Raw genomic sequence first — 19,032 nt, 5'->3', positions numbered from 1 at the left:
CCCCCCCCCGCCTCCCTCTGGCTTGGGTGTTTTGCTCCCACCTCTTTCCCTCTCTCTTGTTGCCTTTTTCTGTCGTTCCTGCCTCCCCCGATTCGCTTTGTTCACGTGCATCTTCCCTCCGGGGCGGGGGCGGAGGCGGGATGCGCCCGGTGCCTCGGGGAGGGGAACTGGGTCCACGCCCGGAGAAAATGGGGCCGGGCTGGGCTGGACTGAAGGGAAGGGCCGGGGGGCGCGGGGAGGAGGCGGGGGATTTAGAGGGACGGACCGGGGTCGGGAGCCCGCTCCCAGGAGGGTGGGGCCGGCCGGCCCGCGGAACCGGGACCTGCCCCTGTCGGCAAGGGGCTGGCGGGGCGGGGCCGCCTCTTTATTTACCTTGGACTGGGGGCGGGCACAGGCGCCTCCTAAGTCGTCTCTCCCCTCAGCCTTTGCCTTGCTTCCACCCCCTTATCCCCCGCCCCACGCACCCACTCCACGCTCACAGCTCCAAGAATTAGTCCAACCCTCTCCCAAACCCCCCAATTTTTCCTATACCAACTCCCAATTTCTCCCGCCTACACGACCCAGTGACCTCAGGCTGAGAGAATAATTCGTATTATTATTACAAACAAACTCACTCTCCGGAAGCCTGATTTCTCTGAGACCGGATTTATTTCCATGGATACCCCCTCCTCTGCTTTTACCTCTTCCTGGGGTTCTCTCTCTCCCCCTCCCTGCCCCCCAGGGCTCTGACTCAGCTCTCCCTCCTCTACAAAGGCCACCTCCACCTCCACCTCCCCTCTCTCCTGCTCTGCCCTCCTCATCCCTCCTCTCTTCTGTCTGTGCCCTTCCTGCTCTCTATGCCCAGGGGTCCATATTTCCTCTTCCCTGCCAGCCACAGCCCCTGGTCTGACCCATCTCATCACTCCCCTGTAGCCCCAAGGGAGAGGGACTCACTTAGGAGGGGTCCTACCTCCTTCCCACCCATTAACCACAATCCCTTTGCACTAGCTGTGTGGATGCCTGCTGAATGCCTCCTCATGCTCGAGACCCTGTTCACCTCACCCCTTCCCAAGAGTGGACCCCAACCCTAAATTTAGAATCACAAAACTCCATGTAGAGGGAGGACCTATAAGGTCAGATAGTTCCACAGCCATCTGATGCTTGAGTCCCTTTCCAACTGCCCAAGGGGTTCTTCCCCAGCCTCCCAGGAGGGGAGGCACCACCCTGCCCTCTTGCCAGCATCTGCCTTGGCCACAAGATCCGGCCTCACCTGAACAATTCCCATCCTCCTCTGCCCTCCAGTCCCCCAGTCCCTCAAACCCTGTCCACCCCTCCCATTGTCTTTTGTCTTCTCCTTGACTTGAGTGCCTATACTATTAGGTCCTATTTTTAAAAGTCCCCTTCTCTTCTCCCCCTGTGCCCCTTTGCTCCTCTTCCATCCATCGCCTGTCTCCCAACAGTCAGGGAAAATGATCACATCTCAGTCTTTGCTTTCTCTCCCTTCACCATTTCCAGGTGAACACACCCAACTCCTGCTTCTATCCCCGCCAAATCTCCTTCCCGTCAGACAGATTCACCAAGTCTAAGATACAAACCATAAAGCCCACATATAGAGAAGCTTACCCCTAAAGAAGTTTTGCCCTTATTTGTGGAAACAGAATGGGTGAAAGGCACGGCTCCCGTAAACTCCCATGTAGAAACCCTCAAAGATTCCTCAGGAGAATAAAGTACTGTTTTCCTGGTAAAACCCAACCACTGACACCCCTCCATTTAAACAACAACAAATAAGGCCATATAACACTTTCTCTGAATGTGCTATTCTTGGGTGAGCTCAAAGGGCATATTCTGGCTCAGCATTACAGTTTGTCCTACCAAAAATTGGGGGAGAGTAGGGACTGGAAAGGGAATGTGCTATCAGAGGGAGTGGGAGCTGGAGGGAAGGGAAGGGAAGGGTCTGGAGGGGCTGCCCCTGTGTGACCTCAGCACTCTGCGACCCTGGAGGGGCCTTTTGGGGGGGCAGGGGAGGTTGAAGGTGGAGCAACTAATGAGCCTGTGGCCACTTCAGGGAATGAGGTGATTGCAGTGGACTGGAAGGGCCTGAAGGACGTGGACCAGATCCACATGGACAGCACCAGCTCACTGCACGGAAGCGGTCTCCACAGGCCGTCCACCGAGGTGAGGCCCTGTGCCCAGCTGCCCTCCCCCACCGGCCAAAGGAGTTTGATTTATTACTTATTTATTTTATTTCTTTTTTAAATATGTTTTGACCTGGAGTACCATAATCCTTAATGTTTTTTAAAAGATTTTTTTATTTATTTGAGAGACAGTGTGAGCACACAGGCGGGGGGGGGTGGCAGAGGGAGAGGGAGAAGCAGACACCCCAATGAGCAGGGACCCCAATGAAGGGCTGGATCCCAGGACCCTGCCTGAGGCAGATGCTTCACCGACTAAGCTACCCAGGCACCCCAGGTACCCCTAACCAAAGGACTTTTAAAAGACCCCTGGAACCCACATGAACCAAGCCTCCCAGCTGCCTGATCCTTGAATGATCTTCCTAAATTCCAAGAGAACAGCCCAAACACTCCTTCAGACTGGCACTTTTACGGAACATTTCTCCTACTTTCCTCAAAACACAGGCCAAATGTTCCACACTGAGCTCCTAATCCCCCTAAATTAAGCTGGGGAAAAACCTCTCTGCTTCAGCACTCCTGGAAGTCCCTGGGATGGGGGAGGGGCGGGGGCTATTTGCACTGCTGGGTGTGCCTGGGATCCCCACTCCCTTTGTTCTTTCCTCACAGCAAACCCGGACAGATTTCTCCTGGGATGGCATCAATGTGAGTACAGCTTCCCCCAGCCCTCCCCAGTGCAGTCTAGCTCCTCTCCCTTCTCTTGGCTCCCCAATGCCAGCAGGCACCCTGAACCCTCACATTCCCTACTGAGCCCCCATCTTTTCAAGGGCAGTTGTGGGATAAGCGTCCATGGGACTCCTGGACATAACGGTTCCCTTTCACCTGCCCAAGCTCAGACCCTTCCTCCTGGAAACCCTGAACTCATCTCTGCCCCTCCACCCACATTCTCTCTCCCAGCTCTCCATGGAGGACACCACTTCCATTCTTCCAAAGCTTAAGCGAAACTCTAATGCCTATGGCATTGGGGCCCTGGCCAAGTCATCCTTCTCAGGTGAGACTCCCGACCTGGTGATGCATCCAGACAGGAGAATACCTATGCGCTCCTGGTCTCGGTCTCCTTGCTCCTCGAGGCCTAAAGAAGACCCCTACCCCTGACCTATTTGCCCTTTCAGTCAAGCCCTCCTGTCCAGGCTGGCCCTCATAGGGAGCCCCGCCCCCACTGGATGGAGTCCCATGGGACTTGGGTGGGGACATGGGGTGGATCTTGCATGGGTATTGTGTGCTCTTCCGGAGGATGTGGAGAATGTCTGGTCCCTCAGGGATTTCTCGTAGCATGAAGGACCATGTGACGAAGCCCACAGCCATGGGGCAAGGCCGGGTGGCCCACATGATTGAGTGGCAGGGCTGGGGGAAGACACCAGCCATTCAGCCGCAACACAGCCACGAGGCGGTGCGCAGGGACACTGATGCCTACTCGGACCTCAGTGATGGCGAGAAGGAGGCACGTTTCCTAGCAGGTACTTATTCCGGGGACCCTCAAGAGACACGTTTTCGGGATGCCCTGAGACTGACCTTCCAGCCTGATCCCGGATGGCAGGATCGGCTCTATCCATATGATGACCATAGGACATAAATTCCCAATCAGCTCTGATTTCAAGTACTTTGACTGATTGATTCGGGTAAGTGCCCTCAAACTTTTATTATCATCTCAGAAACTAAAGCGAATTACATGCGACTGTGGGTCCACCTGTTCCAAATGCCTTCTCTCCTACATGGCAGCACTATCAGTATAGGACAAAAAGGCAGGGGCCTTGAACTCTGAAGGGCTCTCCTTCCACTCATGTCTCTTGAGGAAAAAGAAGAAAAGGCGGTGGGAAATCCCTTCTAGACTTTGCCCCTCAGCACACTGCAGTAGTGGATCACTTACTTGGCTCATTGCTTGTGACAGCCGCTAGAAGATCAGGGGACCTGGGGGAGGAGAGGGTGGTACACAGAAGAGGTTTCGGTCCAGGACAGTGGAATCCCTACGAGACAGGCATACGGCATGCCTCCAGCGGTGGCCAAGCCCCTGTAGCACATCCCAGTAAGGCACCTGGGAAGAATGATAGATCTGGAAGAGAAGGGAGGTGTCTCCGTGTTGGTGGCATGAGGTAGAACTATCAGTGAGGAGGGCAGAGACGTGTATGGGTAGGGGGTAGTTTAGGGCAATTGCCAATGTAAGCTTCAACCTACGGCTCTGACTAGAATGGGGACCCCCAGGTCTACCCAGCCTCCCTAGTCTGTCCTCCCTCCCTTCTCCTTAGTCGCTGGAACCATCCTCTTGATGCCACTGTGGACCTATAAACCCACGGTTCTCCCTTGGGGATTCTCTGTTGAAATCGAGCCCTCTCATTTAGCGTTCTCTGTCTTTGACGACCTAGTTAGTACTAGCTAACATTCTTAAAACTGTCCACAGAGAAACTTCTGGAAATTCCTCATTTTAATCCCTTTGGATATCGCACCAGAAGACCCCTCAACTCTCTCTGCTAAGAATTCTTAGCCTGACCTTCTAGGAAGTCCCACACAGTTTTGCCTTGTGTGGGGGTTAGTCTGTGCTGTCCCATCCAGTAGCCACTTGAACTTGAACGTGAAATGTGGTTCCTCTGAATGGAGATGTACCATCTGTGTAAAATGCCAACTGGATTTCAAAGGCGTGTATGAATAAAATAACGTGAAATATCTCATTAATAATTTTTATATGGATTATGTGTTGAAAGATAATCCAAGATATATATCGGGCTAAATAAGATATAAAAATTAATTTCACCTGTTTCTCTTACGTTTTCTTCAGTATGGCTGTGAGAAAATTTTAAATTGCACCAGTGGCTTGCATGGTATTTCTATTGGACAGCACTGCCCCGATGTCGCCCTACCCCATGCATGTGTCCAAGTGTTCCCAGGGGTATCTTGTGCTGACTACGTTCCTTCTCGTAGGTGTAATGGAACAGTTTGCCATCTCCGAGGCCACACTCATGGCCTGGTCTTCCATGGATGGGGAGGACATGAGTGTCAACTCCACGCAGGAGCCACTGGGCTGCAACTACAGTGACAACTACCAGGAGCTGATGGAGAGTCAGGGTGAGGGATGGTTCCTCTGAGGCCTGAGAGGCCTCCCCAACATAACTGGGCACCTCCGTTCCCGTGTGTTCTTCTAAGACTCCCGGTCCCTCTCGGCTTTCCTTCTGTCCTCCCTGCCCCGCCGCCCTCCCCACTCAGTTCTCTGTGCTATCGCTGCCACCCTTGATGTTCTGTGGCCCTGCTGACTTCCCTGATTCTCTTTACAGATGCCCTTGCTCAAGCCCCCATGGATGGATGGCCTCACTCCTACGTGTCCCAGGGCATGTACTGCCTGGGGTCGTCGGATGCCTGGGAAGCCAGCGACCAGTCCCTCATTGCCTCTCCGGCCACAGGATCCTATCTTGGCCCTGCATTTGATGACTCACAGCCTAGCTTGCATGAAATGGGGTCTTCCCAGCCTGCTTGTGGATACTCTGCTCAGGAGCCTCCCCCTTTGCTGGGGTCAGACGCGGACTGGGCTCCGGGGATGGGTGGAATGGACCTGGCAAGGGGCCCTGAGGAGGAGGAGAAGAGGCCATTGGCCCCTGAGGAGGAAGAGGATGCAGGATGCCGGGACCTGGAGTCACTTTCCCCACGAGAAGACCCTGAGGTGTCCACGGCTCTCAGCCGCAAGGTGTCTGACGTCACATCCTCAGGTGTGCAATCCTTCGATGAGGAGGAGGGCGAAGCAAACAACTAGCTTCCTCCCACTCCATGCCCAGCCTTCCACTCCCACCTGAGGGGCATGGCTGCGACAATACCCTCCCTTCCCCCAGCAGTACAGCTGAACCCGGGCAGAAGACCATGAGGGACCAGGAGTTGCCAGTCCTCGCCAGGAAAATGGAGAGCCAGGATGGCGTTTTATCCAGGCTTATGCTGTAGAAAGCACAGGTCTGGGAACTGAGGCCCAGACAACCAGATGGCTCCGAACTTTGCTTGGCTGCAGGCTCCTGGGTCTGTGATGATGAAGCCCCCGTGTGGCTCCCGAGGACAGCAGCACAGGGCAGCGTGTGGCCGTCGACTGGACCTCAGTTCTTCACTCTCTGCTTCGTCTTCCAGGAGCCTTGACTGTGGCTGTGGGAATGCCTCCTTTCTCCGTGTCACTCCTGCTTTTCCCAACTCTGTTTTCTCTGGCTGTGGCCCCAGCTCATCCCGACTATGAGGAACAGACTTCAGGGGCTATTGGTATGGCTCGATGGGCACAGGGGAAGCCACCTGAAGTCATGTGTCCTTAGAGGGTGGAGAGCCTGCCCTCAGCGAGAAACTGGCTTCTGAGATCAGGAGTCATGGGGGAGGTGGGTGTGGCAGCTGGGATGCACAGGGACACAAACGTGATTCTTTATATCAGGGCCTGCTCAGAGACCAGAAAGTCACTGATGAGACCAAGAACAAATATGGCCACCTGTGCCAAGATCTTGACTATTCCCTTGTCTGGAAGGAGGATCCAAGGATCTGGGAAAGGGCCCAGCCGGGGCTGGCCGCTCCAGCTCTTGCTTCCCTTTTCTGCCTCCTTCTGTCCCCTGCTCTGGAGCCCTGGCCCTGAGGGGGTGACACAGAACGCAGGTGTCCTGGCCAAATGGGGAAGCATGAGGGCTGTGTCTCCCTCCATCTACCCTCTAATTCTCTGGAGCTGTTTACACTTTTCTCTTTGCCTTTTCTACATTTTTATAACTTCTTGGGGACTCAGGGTTGAGTGGGCTGGAGGGAGGAGTCCGGTGCTGTCAGGCCCCAGCCAGGGTGGGCTGTTTGCTGAGGAGCGGTGTGGGGCACTAGGCTCCTTTGCCCCTTCTTCAGCTCCTCCCAGGACTCCGAAGAGGGCCTCACAGGTGTTCTCCCTCCCTCCCCGGCCTCCTGTGGAGGAAGAGAGGAGAATCAGAGGATTCTTCCTTCCAGGACAGGTTACAGGGAGGCACTCTCACTCCCCGTTTCCAGTGTGGTGGGGACTTCTGCGCAGCACTTCTGTGAGAGATCTGACAGCAGGGGACGGGGGAGAGCGAAGGACGCCACAGCTGTGGAGCTGGCTGGCATGCTGCCCTTCCCACTGCGGGGGCACAGGGAGACTCTGGGTAGGAGAGAGAAGCTGAGAGCTCCATTGTTGCCTTCCCTCCTTCCTCATGCCCGACTTAGGCTCCAGCTCCAAGGCCTTGTGTCCTACCCACACTTTGTCAGGGGTCCTACCACTTTACCCTCTGCTGGGAAGGGAGAACTGTCACCCTCTCCCAGACGCTGGACAAAACTGTCCCCCCACCCAATGCCTCAGACTTCTATTTCTTTGGAATGAGGAGGTTGAGAGTCGGGGTGTTTCTGTCCATCTATGACTGCCCCCCCCAACTGAGTTCACACTTCATTCACATGTGCTCCTGCAATGCAGCTGAGGCCAGGGTCCCGTGTCCTCCAGGGGAGGGGGACAATGGCTTTCCTGGGGTTGGTCCTTGGAGGACCCAGGAGTGGACACGGTGAGCATGGGTAGGCGAAGTCACCTTGTCCACAGCTGTCTCACAGAAGACCTCTCTCGTGTTTGGTGGTGTGACCTGACTCAGGAGGCAGCAGGACCTTTCAGCGAGCAGCTCTGGGAGGTGGCCCCGCATGCCCGTGCTGGCTTCTGGTCCTCACGGGAGACTCCTGCCCTCCTGCCCTGGGACCTTGGGGTTTTGCATGCTCACAGTTCCCTCTTGCCACCGGTCCTAGTTTCCTCGCCTCGTGCCATCTGCTGTCTCAGTGCACCATCTTTTTCCTCTTAGTCTCATCCCCTTTGTGCCTACGTTCTGGCCCCAGACCACGGCGGACATCCAATCCAGCAGGTTCATTCATTATAGTTTGTTCGTTTTTGTTCAAGGTCTGTGGAGTTGGGAAAGGAGGATTAAAGCAGCGTTCTTTCCTCCCTTCCTCCCTTCCCGGAGGAAGCCAAATGGTCCCTGCAACAGTGGCTGAAACTGGGAGGGAATCTAGGAGACTTTACACACGTGGAGGGGGCTCGCAGACCAGAGGTCAGGTGAGGGCCTGCATTTTCCACTCTGAAGAGGGAGAAGAGCCAAGGAGCTGGCCTGGGACCCTCTTAGGACTCTTCTGGAGGGAGGAATTGCCTCTCTGGTGCTGGGGGCAGGGTGCATGGGGTTTGCTTAGAGCCTATTGGGGGAGGGGAGGGGCATGTGCAGGAAGAGGCTGTTGGGGGTGGGGTGGGGGAGGGTTGCTTTTCCTTTGGGGTTAAAGGCTGTGCAGCACGTTTTCCAACAGTCCTGGAACAGGGCTGTTTTTATATTCTTGTGAATGAAACTGCTCTTGCTAAATGATTTTCCTTTGGTGGGGGGTGCACTTTCATTTTCAAATCACTTTATTAAGGAAAAATCCAAATCTCCCATTCCTCCCCTTCCACTGCCCCACTTCCCCCCAGGCCGCCCTTCCTATCCTTGTGCTGAGGGGGCGGCTCTTGGCGAATGAGTGTATGACCTTCTCTTTGCCCCCATCTCTACATCCCATACTGTCTTCCAGGTCTGGGAAATATCCACTTTTATGGCCAGTCTTAGCATGTTTTCTTAATGTGACATTCCCACCCCAGGCCCAAGAGAGATTCTATGACATATATTACAGAGAGAATTATATATAAATATATATATATATAAATATTATAGATTATATACACATGGGCACGGGCTCAAATGCCCACTGCCAGTCCCCCTGCCCAGGCTGCACCCTCTCTTGGCCTGGGTGGGGGGAGGGGACGTCCTGTTGGAGAGGGCTGCAGGCTGTGTTCAATGGCACTAAACAGAATGTGGTGGCACCTCTGACTATGAGTGTCTTCTTTGGGGGGATGATGGAGAGTGGGCACAGGGGAGGGGAAGAAGGGGAATGTCAGAAAGGGGGTACAACTGCAGAACTAGACAGGGACCAAAAGGAGGGAGGGAGGGAAGAAAGCCTTGGTCATGGAAGCGAGGGCTGCTGGAGGCTCAGAGCACCGAGGACAGCTTCATAGGAAAGACTGGCTAATGACAGGCACCCTATTGCTCATGTGGGGAGGATATGGCTCTGACTTCCCTGGCGTGGGAAACATCAAAGAGGTCAGCGATCTTGACATTGAACCCCCATCTCCCTACCTCCAGAAGAGGAACACAAAGAACTAGTCTAAGAAAGGCTGGTGTCTGAGTGACCCGGTGACTTGGCTGCCCAGAGCCTTGGTTCTTGGCAGGAGAAGCCCAGCCACAGCAGCTGGAAGGCACAGCGGACCCTGGGGCAGGAGAAATCAATGAGGACAGTGGGAAGGGGGTTGAAATTCCCAGGGGGTGACCTGGAACCTGGAGGGTGAAGAAGCTGGTTGGTGTGAGACAGGATGGATTTGGGCCTGAAGGAGGCGTAAGTGTTCAGCAGCAGGACACCCGCTCCCTGCACAGAGCCCTCTGCTCTTGGGGGCTGCTCCTCCTTGATCTAGCCGTGCTGCTTACATCTGGGCTGAGGAGGGGGCGATGGGACTGACCGGCCTTTCACTGCCCTAGTGATGGCCCTTGCCTGCTGACAGGTAGTGGGAACCAGGATGGAGTGGGGAGGCTAATCTAGCAAGCAGATGTGAGCAAGCAGGACAACAGGGCGGGGGGCTCTGAGAGAGGGGTATGGATGATTCGCTAGCGTACTCTGGGCCATCAGTCTGTGCGGCCATGAGGTGCTCCCCTGTCCTCCACAGGCCCCAGTCATTGCGGGCCTCCCCTGCAGAGCCTGGCAGACATGGGGCAAAGCCAGGGAGGTGTTGGGACAAGACACCAGGGGACTGCAGGGGAGGCCAAGAGAGGCAGGGTATTTCCCACCCACGTACCAGGAAGGTCGGGAAGCCCCATGACATAGCAGACCCTTCACTGGGGTCAGAACCCCTGCCTGCCTGGCCGTGGCCTAAACAGCTGACTGAGGCTACTCTCTCTGCCCACATTGTGACCTTCTTCTAAGCCCGTCACTACCACATTTTAAAATTCCTGGGAGGGGCCAAGATGTTGGTGTGATCTCTCCAACTTCAGGACATACCCCCCCTCCCCCCCGACAGATCCAACCTCTGGCCTGGGCCTCTGACAGTCTTTAAGACGAGGTCCTGGAGGTGGTCAAAGGATCAGCTCGTCCTCATCCTCCTCATCAGTGGATCGCAGACTGGGGCCCTGCAGGATGTCAGCCAGCTCCTCCTCCGGCCCCGGACTCCCCACCAGCTCCAGCTCCTCCAGCTCGCCCTCCACCTTGTCTGGAGCCACCAAGAACGGGGGCTGTGGGGAGGGGGAGGGCACAGGGCTCTCTGGGGAGGCGGGAGCCCCGTCCCCTGCCCCAGCAGCCCCAGTTCCATCCTCAGGCAGGCTCCAGGCCTCCGTGGGAGGGGGCAGGCCCCCGGGGTTCTTCCGAGTCGAAGTTGTGCTCCGGAAGCTGGCGAGGGGAGGACGGAGCTGCACCCCAGACTTGGTGTGCCCCTCAATGGCCTTCTGCAGCTGGTGGAGAGAGGGCAAGGGGGTACAAAATTGGGAAGAGAAAGAAGAGGGGACAGCATGAGACAGGCAGGAGAGAGGACAGATCTGCAAAAGGAGGAGGAGCAGGAAAGACATGGAGCAGCACGAAAGGGGCACGGTGGGGGGGGGTGGGGGGAGAAGAGACGCACCTGTGGATCTTCGAATCCCAAGCTCCTCTGACAAGGCCCCTTCCTGGTGACCCTCAGCCACATCCCATCTTTCCCCTCCTTCCATGGCCCTCCCCAGAGCACACACATGAAACTGTGACTCATGCCCTGAACCCTCATCCCACCCCACCCCCCGTGGAAGGTCCCGGGGGCATTCCTCTCCACCTGCCACATGCTCCCCCCATCCCCTCCAATCTCCACGTGAGACACCATCCCCTCCCCACCCCCACACCCTTATCCTGTGCCCACTCTTCTCCTGTAGCTCTGCGGGGACCTGTCACATTTACCTCTTCCAGCGCCAGCACGCCCCTGAGCTTCCCCATGCTGGTCACATAAGCGAGGTGGAGGCCGAGGAGAGAGAACAGCGTGTGGGTCTGCGGGGACACAGCAGCACGTCAGCACGTGTCCACCCCAGACCTCTCCTGCCCTCCGTAGCCCTGAGCAGTCGGGGGGCAGGGACTTGCCTTGTGCAGTGATGTCTGCTCCACCAGCTGGAAGGGAGATTGGTCAATGCAGCAGTGGTCAAAACAGACAGGCTGGCTCAGCTGCTCCTGCTCCCAGGCCTCAATCTGCCAGGCAGAGTAGGGCAGTCACTCAATATCACGGAGCCCCTCCAACCTCACTCCTGCAGCTTGACCCCAAACGGCCCTCCTAGCCCCAGCCCAGACTCCCAAGTAGCAATGACCTGTCACAGACCCTCCAGATCACTAGACCTCCTTGCTCTTCCCAGCGGCCGGCCCCTCTCCTCCCTCACCAGGCCCGGCGTCCACCTTCACCCTCAGGCGCTTAGAGCAAGGCTCTCTGTCTTCTTATCCTCCAGCCCTTCCACCCCCTGGTGCCCTGAGCACTTGTCACTTCCAACCCCTCTGTCCAGTCTTGTTTCACCACTCCTGCAATACCCACTGCTCGGGGAAACGAGGCATGCCTTCCAGAAGCTGCCTTTGCTCTTCTGGATTCCCTTTATTGCTCTCGTTGCTCCCACCCTGCCTGCACACTTCTCCTGACACTCCCGGGAGCACGATTTTTCCGTCCCCTCTCGTACTTTGCGGGTCTCTCCTTTTCAGAAATGACATGGGTCATGCTCAGTCTCTTCTTGCCGCTTGTCTTACCTCTGCCTACAGGACAGAGTTGAGGACGTAACCCCTTAAGAGTGTTACGTGGGGTTGCCCCCCGCATGTTGTGCAGAATCGAGCACATTCGCCTCTTACGGATCGCGGCAACTATCTGCTGGTTTGAAGAGCTATACTGAATCACGTGGCACTTGGTTGGCTTGAGTAAAACCATTTTGGTTTTGTCTATGACAGAAGCATAAAGGCATGAAGGCCTTAACCTCCTCTTGATTTTAGAGATGCACGCCGAAATCCCCAAGGTTCCAAATAATCCAGGAGAGCTCTTTCATAACTGAATCTGAAATTTCCTGAAATCTCTTTCCAGTCAGTACCCTCCGAACACCGCACTACTTTATTTTCCTATTTGTCCAAATCCGTATGTCTCAAGCTTCAGAGACGGTGCCCAGTGTGGAGTCCACAGTGGCGTGCTCTCCATCTGTCCCTTCCCGGCTGTTTTGGACCGCAATCCCACCTCCTCTAAACCTCGCCCGCCCTGGCTGAAGGTTCACACCGGGTTTGGCTGGCCCTCACAGCACAGGATGGATGACCACTCAGGAGGTGTGCTGTAGACATGATTTATTTGTAGGACCCTTGCCAACCCTGGTGTGGTGGGTCCTTCCTCCTGGACCTTTCTAGGACCATTTCCTGCCTTCCCCAGTGCACAGGCACCAAGCACTTCCTCTGGGCCACGCATTATTCAAGCTGCTTTACGTGTCCTCACTCGTTGGATCACCCCCAACAACAGAGCACAGAGGGAGAAGTAGTCTGCCCAAGGTGACACAGAGCTGGAGCCAGGCTACTGACCTTGGCTGCCGAGATCGTGCTCCAGAAACCCCCAGCTTGCGTCCCACGGGGCGGGGAATGTCTGCCTTGGGGTCTAACATGTCCCACTACTTGCAAAAGCTCAGCCCCAGTACCAAACCGGAGCTCTAACTGTGTATGCTCCTAACAGAGGAGCAGAATGAAACAAGACTCTTCCGCAGGTGTCACCTGGATATTGCCAAAGGTGCCTCCTCGATCTCATCTGAAAACCAGGTTCAAAATATCCTGAATTTTTACCCCTCTGGGATCTTATCCACCTAGAACGTTCCAGTGGGTGACATGGGAGCTTAGATACCTAAAGTCTTCTTTGGGAAAGACATAAGCTAAAAATGGATGCTTTGTATTTACAAACCCTGGTCGCACTTTATTTCCAGTGGTGTTAAGTACCCTCACTGGTCAACTAGCTGGCCTTCCCTCTGGAGCACTTTTTTAAAGAGTATGATTATTGGGTTAGGACTGGAGCAGGGCCCTCTTCAACCATAGTTATGACCCATCTGATTCCTGCCTGGAGGCAGAAGCAAGAGCTGTTCTTTTTCCTATGTGCTCATCGATCTTTCCATTAAGCATTGATCAAAAGGGTATGTGTTTTGAGGGATGACAAGGGGAGAAGGGGAAGTCTTCCCTTCTCTCCTATGACTCCCCCCCCATTTAGTCCTGACAACCAATGAGATGTCTTTTTAAAAATAATATCCACTCTGGTTCTTTGTTATCTACCTACTTTTAAAAGCTCTGTCTTTTCAGCCTCCGCAGGGGGCCTGCATTCTTTTACCAAATGAAACGCTGCTAATGGACTGTTGTTTCTCTGCAACCCTGGGCTCTGTTCCCATCGGACTGGATCAGGACCCCTGCTGCCTCCTCCAAATCATTGCTCCACATCTGTCCGCTCCTCACAACCAAGCCCACTCAGGGCTGGATCTTCTCTCTCACGGACTCAATCACGATCTTTTTCAGGAAATAGGTGTTTGTCCCAATGAGACACCGCTGTCAGTATTTGCCCTCTGTTTTCGGTTCTTTCCAGTCTCGCTTCCTGGCATTTCCTAGCTGTCCACTGTCTCGGGGCCCTGAGCAATCCGGCACCGTACCCTCCAGCAGGCACCGACCGTCTTCGTTGCCATGCTGCTCTTCCATACCGGTACGTGTAACTGCTGGCTGCCTGGTGCCCTCCCAGGGCAGCCGAAGCTCGTCCTTCCTGCACGGCCTCCGCCTGGTCCAGAACGTCCCTAATGTCTGATAAAAGATCTAACTAAGGCTTATCTTAGCATTGTGGTCCCATCCACGTATGGAGGCTCTAAACCTTTCTTTTCTGATCCCTCTGAGACCACCACGTTTCCCCCACCTCTGAGCGATGGGCCCACCCCTTTCTCCATAATCCTCACTCCCAACCTCTCAAAATGCTTTCTGGCCTAGACTCGCATCCTACTCTTACAACAACACAGTGAAGCAGATGGGCGAGGTCTTCATTGGACAGAACGATCCACCCCGGATGGCTGTTTCTCTTACCTCTTCAGGTGACATGTTGTCCACTAAATCCGTTGACTCCTAGAGAAGAAAGCCACAGGTCCAAGTTCTTTCTCTTTTCTCCCCACGGCAGCTGTGGTTCCACTGGCCATTAGCAACCCACACAGGCCAGGGCCACAGACGCCTGCGTTCCTGCTCACCCCTCCTGCCCTAGGAGAAACTTCTTCGTGCTGGGACCTCCTCCTTCCTGACTTAAGGACCATGGGTTTCTCAGTCGTCAGTGGCATGGTCCTTTCCCTGTCTGCCCTCCACAGCACATCTGCTCTCACCTGGGTTGTTTTCTTCTTCGTGGGGCGAGGTCTGCCCAGTAAGCAGCGCAGCAGGGACCGAAAGGCAGAGGGTCTTTGACCTGAGAGGAGTGGCAAGCAGATGGAAATGGAAACAAAGTCATATCTGGCCTGGGAGGAAATGGCGGGGGTTTGGGGAGCTGGAGGGGCCCCTGACACTTTGCCGCACACCGTGTGTTCTTCCCAGATGCCTCATCTCCATAGATCCCCTGTCCTACCCTCCTAAATCAGCCCTTGCCTCCACCCCTTGGGGCGTGGAGACACAATGATTAGGACTCCCTTCCCGCCCACCCCTGCCCTCATCCCTCCTGAGGTGGAGGAGAGCCCAGAGAGAACCCACAAGGCATGAGTGAGGGTGCATGCTGGGACGATCTTCACCTGCAGGCTCCGGGGCTTCTGGCTGCTGTTTGTGGCTGGGCAGGGGCCCATTGGACTCTTCGGGGGACAATGGGGCAGTAGGAAAGGGGTGAGGAGGAGGGGGAGGCGGCAGCTGTAAGGAATAGTAAAAATTCTCAGTCCTGGGGAAGAGGCTGCCAGTGCTTTCCTGCCTTCATCAGCTGGTGTCCTGGGAATTCTAGCTACATCCATTTGCCCCCATACCTATTCAGAACTCCTAGATCCCTTTGAGTTCTCATTGGTACCATCATCTGCAGCCTGATCTCCTTCAGCCCCCAGCCACCAGGTGCACTGGTCTCTCTGACTTCTTCAGTGACCAGCATCCCCTCTCCCTCTTCCTACTTTCCCTTTGCCCCAATCTATCCTGCTCCCCCAGCCCATCCCTGCCTGGTCACCTCAGGCTTCCCAGAGACGTCGTCATCTTCATCCTCATCCACAAAGGCAAAGGACTCCCTCCGGCCCTCGGGTGAGATGTCTTGGTGCCCCTTGCCAGCTGGCCGAAGCTTCCCATCGAAGGGCAGCTCAGACAGCTTCCGGGCCATGTCCTGGGCTGCCCACAGCCTCCGCTCAGGGCACAGGTGGTGCTGCAGGAGGGACTGCAGCTCTGAGCGCTCCACAGAGCCCAGCAGGATCATTGAATCTGGGGGAGAGCCAAGCTCAGCCTGGGCCTGCGCGATTCCCCTCCCTCCTCCACCCGGCTCCGCAGGATTGGGTCGGGGACAGAAGCTGAGAACCTCTGCTTATTTTTCCAGCTTTTACCCTCTCTTCCTGAAAGCTTATTTCAAACATCTTCCAGGATTGACCTCACTCAATCCCTTTTATTTCAGTCATTTAGCACGTAGAGACCCAAGTGATAGCATGCTAATTGGTGTTAATTTATACTTATTTTGATGCAGCCCTTCCTTATACGGGTTGTTTGTAAATAGGTGAACTTGGTATTAAAACAGCTAATCAACTCTGTCTCCAAAACAAAACAAAACAAAAAACCCAACAACTTCAAAAGCCATTTATATAGACTGTGATGTGAATATACTTTGAAAGAAGTCTACAAGGATATCTGATGTTTAATCACTTAAACATATAAACATATATTTTTATATGTATATATATAAACAAAATGCCTACTTTTCCTGGGAAGGTCTTTCATATATGGAAATTCTGCTACCATAATGAACATTTTTGTTGTTTTAAGCCCATAAAATTGCAGCAGTGTTATTAAGGTAAATCTTACCGTCAAGTCTTCGTTGTTGTTATGAAAACCCTCCACCTCCTTGGCTGTACCCCTGCTCCAGTTAAAGCCACTGCTTTAGAGACCACTTACAAAGTATTTGGGATTTGGGGAAAATATTAAAATGAATCTAACTTGAACAACATGGACATTCTGATTAGCTGAAATCAGGGACTAACAAAGTTACTGGCTCCAAATGGCCCTACATGATTCTTCTTAATTACATGAATTCAAACATCAGGCAAGTATTTATTTAATATCTAGATATTTAATATCTAGTAAATACCTAGAAGGAGGCAGTCTGAAGGAGATAGAAGTTATAGCCTCTGCCCTCAAAGAATTCCTAATCTAATGAAACATAGATATAAACTCCGATAAGAAATAATATAGGGATGCCTGGGTGGCTCAGTTGGTTAAGGCTCTGCCTTCGGCTCAGGTCATGATCTCAGGGTCCTGGGATTGAGCCCCGCATCGGGCTCGTTGCTCAGATGGGAATCTGCTTCTCCCTCTGCCTGCCACTCCCCCTGCTGTGCTCTCTCTCTGTGTCAAATAAATGAATAAAATATTTTAAAAAATAATAATACAGAGGAGCCTGGGTGGCTCAGTCGTTAAGCATCTGCCTTCGGCTCAGGGTGTGATCCCGGAATCCTGGGATCGAGCCCCACATCAGGCTCCTCCGCTGGGAACCTGCTTCTTCCTCTCCCACTCCCCCTGCTTGTGTTCCCTCTCTCGCTGGCTGTCTCTCTCTCTGTCAAATAAATAAAATCTTAAAAAAAATAATAATAATACAGAGCAGGATTAAATGCCAAAAGTGGACAGAAAGGATGGTGAAGGAAGTGACATATGAAAGCACTGCTTTAAGACCATTCATTCAATAAAGAAATAAATAAACAAGTAAATAAATACAAATTTTAAAAAGGGGTGCCTGAGGGGTGCGGTTGGGTAAGTGTCCGACTCTTGGTTTCACCCGGGGTTGTGATCTCAGGGTCGTGAGGTCGAGAGCCGTGTAAGGCTCCGGGCTCAGTGTGGAGTCTGCCTGGATTTCTCTCTCTCCCTCTCCCTCTGCCCCTCCTTCCTGCTCTTTCTCTGTCTGCCTCTCTCTCTCTAAGAATAATATATAAATCTTTTAAAAAAATTAAAAAGAAATAAAACCATTCACTCCTTCATACAGAACAGTTTCATCTGTTGGGCACTGAAGCACAGCTACCATTTAGCTCATCAGCCGAGAGAGCCACATAAGGGGCTCCAGGTTTACAGCTGAGCCTTACTATTCATGAACTCCCTGTTCGCGAATTTGCCTCCTGGCTAAAATACAGGTATTTGTAAACTGTAAATCAGCGCTCAAGATGCCTTCACCATCATTCACAGACCTGCGCAGAGCAGCAAACCACTAGAGCCTCCCTGTGCACACGCTCCCAGCTGAGGAAGAAAAGTACATTCGGGGACGCCTGGGTGGCTCAGTCGTTAAGCATCTGCCTTTAGTTCAGGGCCTGATCCCAGGGTCCTGGGATCGAGCCCCGCATCAGGCTCCTCTGCTGGGAGCCTGCTTCTTCCTCTCCCACTCCCCCTGCTTGTGTTCCCTCTCTCGCTGGCTGTCTCTCTCTTTCTGTCAAATAAATAAATAAAACCTTAAAAAAAAAAAAGTGACATTCTGCTTCCTGTCTCAGCTCTCATATTATAAACAAGCATTCTTTTCATGGTCTATTTAATGCCACATCTTCACATCGTTGTTGATTTTGTGTTGGTGGTTTTGCTGTTTAACATCCCCCCTCCACCCTCCGCCACCCCAAGCAAGAAGGCCGTGATGTGCCTTATGGAGAAAATACGCCACTAGGTAAGCTTCTTTCAGGCAGGAGTTGTAGCCCTCCTGGCCATGAATTCTAGTTAATGAATCAATGGTATATATTAAATGAGGTGTCTTTAAAGAGAGATACACATAAAATAAGTTTATGCATTCATCGGTTGAAGAAAATGTGACCGGAGGAACCTAACCCTGTATTTTCTCCAGAGCAACAGTTCCGTACAGTACCCCTAATTCAGTGTTCATGGCTACCTTAGAGAACATAGCTGCAATGACTAATAAGCATCGGTTGTAGTTCTCTAATGGGATTTTTTTTTTTAAAGATTCCTTTATTTTAGAGAGAATGGGGGGAGGAGCAGAGGGAGAGAAAGAAACCCAAGCAGAGGCCCTGCTGAGCATGGAGCCCACTTTGGGCCTGATTTCATGATCCAGAGATTATGATCCAGAAAGTACGACCCCAGCCGAAATCAAGAGTTGGATGCTCAACCGACTGAGCCACCCAGGTGCCTCTCTAATTGGATTCTTAATTATCTTCTTGTGCTTGTGTTCTGGCTGTATTTTTCCTTCTCGAAGATGATCGTGTTTCCTAAGGAACACAGACTGGGTATCCTGTGGCAGACTGGGTGGTCCCTAAAGATAAGCCTACACTACAGGGCCGCCTCCAGCTCTGCGGAGCCCTCAGTTCAGATCACTAGCTCAGGAGTCTGCTTCCTTTCTTCCCACTAACCTTTTGAATCAACCAGTGGTAAAGTCTTGACTGTGGTGGTCTGGAGCAGGTTTTGCAATTCCCCATACGTGCAAGTAGCTGAAACAAACTTCACATCACGTACCATGATGTCCTCAACAAAGATGGTAAATTTGCTATGGGGGAGAAGGCATGGGGGGTTAGCCCCACCGTATGTTGTTCCTTTGCTGTCCCTTCCATTCCTCCCGTGAGCTTTGCCATGCATTCCATCACTCATAATATTCATTCAGTACATGGGAACATAAAAATAAGTAAAAAGCAGTGTTTCCAAATGTTGATCCTAACCT

The 19,032-nt window shown here is 53.3% G+C and overlaps 2 protein-coding genes and 1 long non-coding RNA gene across 4 annotated transcripts in view; 1 reads left to right on the top strand and 2 right to left on the bottom strand.

Moving 5' to 3' along the window:
• LOC117795193 overlaps nucleotides 1–1,867 on the bottom strand; it is an 11,311-nt gene extending 9,444 nt beyond the window's left edge. For both annotated transcript variants that reach the window (XR_004619070.1, XR_004619064.1), the window contains exon 1: nucleotides 42–1,867. This is a non-coding gene — a long non-coding RNA (uncharacterized LOC117795193). The remainder of the gene's footprint in view (nucleotides 1–41) is intronic.
• Nucleotides 1,868–1,996: 129 nt separating this feature from the next.
• Nucleotides 1,997–8,982, top strand: FAM131B (family with sequence similarity 131 member B). The gene is made up of 6 exons (XM_011230972.3): nucleotides 1,997–2,154; nucleotides 2,778–2,813; nucleotides 3,066–3,159; nucleotides 3,428–3,625; nucleotides 5,082–5,225; nucleotides 5,432–8,982. The coding sequence occupies exons 1-6, from the start codon at nucleotides 2,101–2,103 to the stop codon at nucleotides 5,902–5,904; spliced, it is 999 nt and encodes a 332-aa protein (XP_011229274.1). The 5' UTR covers nucleotides 1,997–2,100; the 3' UTR covers nucleotides 5,905–8,982.
• A 1,296-nt stretch (nucleotides 8,983–10,278) lies between these two features.
• Nucleotides 10,279–19,032, bottom strand: part of CLCN1 (chloride voltage-gated channel 1) — a 29,831-nt gene continuing 21,077 nt past the window's right edge. The window contains exons 16-23 of the mRNA XM_002924168.4: nucleotides 18,728–18,861; nucleotides 15,367–15,611; nucleotides 14,954–15,065; nucleotides 14,558–14,637; nucleotides 14,271–14,309; nucleotides 11,304–11,408; nucleotides 11,127–11,213; nucleotides 10,279–10,654 (exon numbers count right to left, since the gene is read on the bottom strand). Coding sequence (XP_002924214.1) covers nucleotides 10,283–10,654; nucleotides 11,127–11,213; nucleotides 11,304–11,408; nucleotides 14,271–14,309; nucleotides 14,558–14,637; nucleotides 14,954–15,065; nucleotides 15,367–15,611; nucleotides 18,728–18,861 — 1,174 coding nt within the window. The 3' untranslated portion in view covers nucleotides 10,279–10,282. The remainder of the gene's footprint in view (nucleotides 10,655–11,126; nucleotides 11,214–11,303; nucleotides 11,409–14,270; nucleotides 14,310–14,557; nucleotides 14,638–14,953; nucleotides 15,066–15,366; nucleotides 15,612–18,727; nucleotides 18,862–19,032) is intronic.

The sequence above is a fragment of the Ailuropoda melanoleuca genome, chromosome 1, assembly GCF_002007445.2.
Source record: "Ailuropoda melanoleuca isolate Jingjing chromosome 1, ASM200744v2, whole genome shotgun sequence".
Taxonomy (NCBI): Eukaryota; Metazoa; Chordata; class Mammalia; order Carnivora; family Ursidae; genus Ailuropoda; species Ailuropoda melanoleuca.
This window is presented reverse-complemented; position numbering and strand designations above follow the sequence as displayed.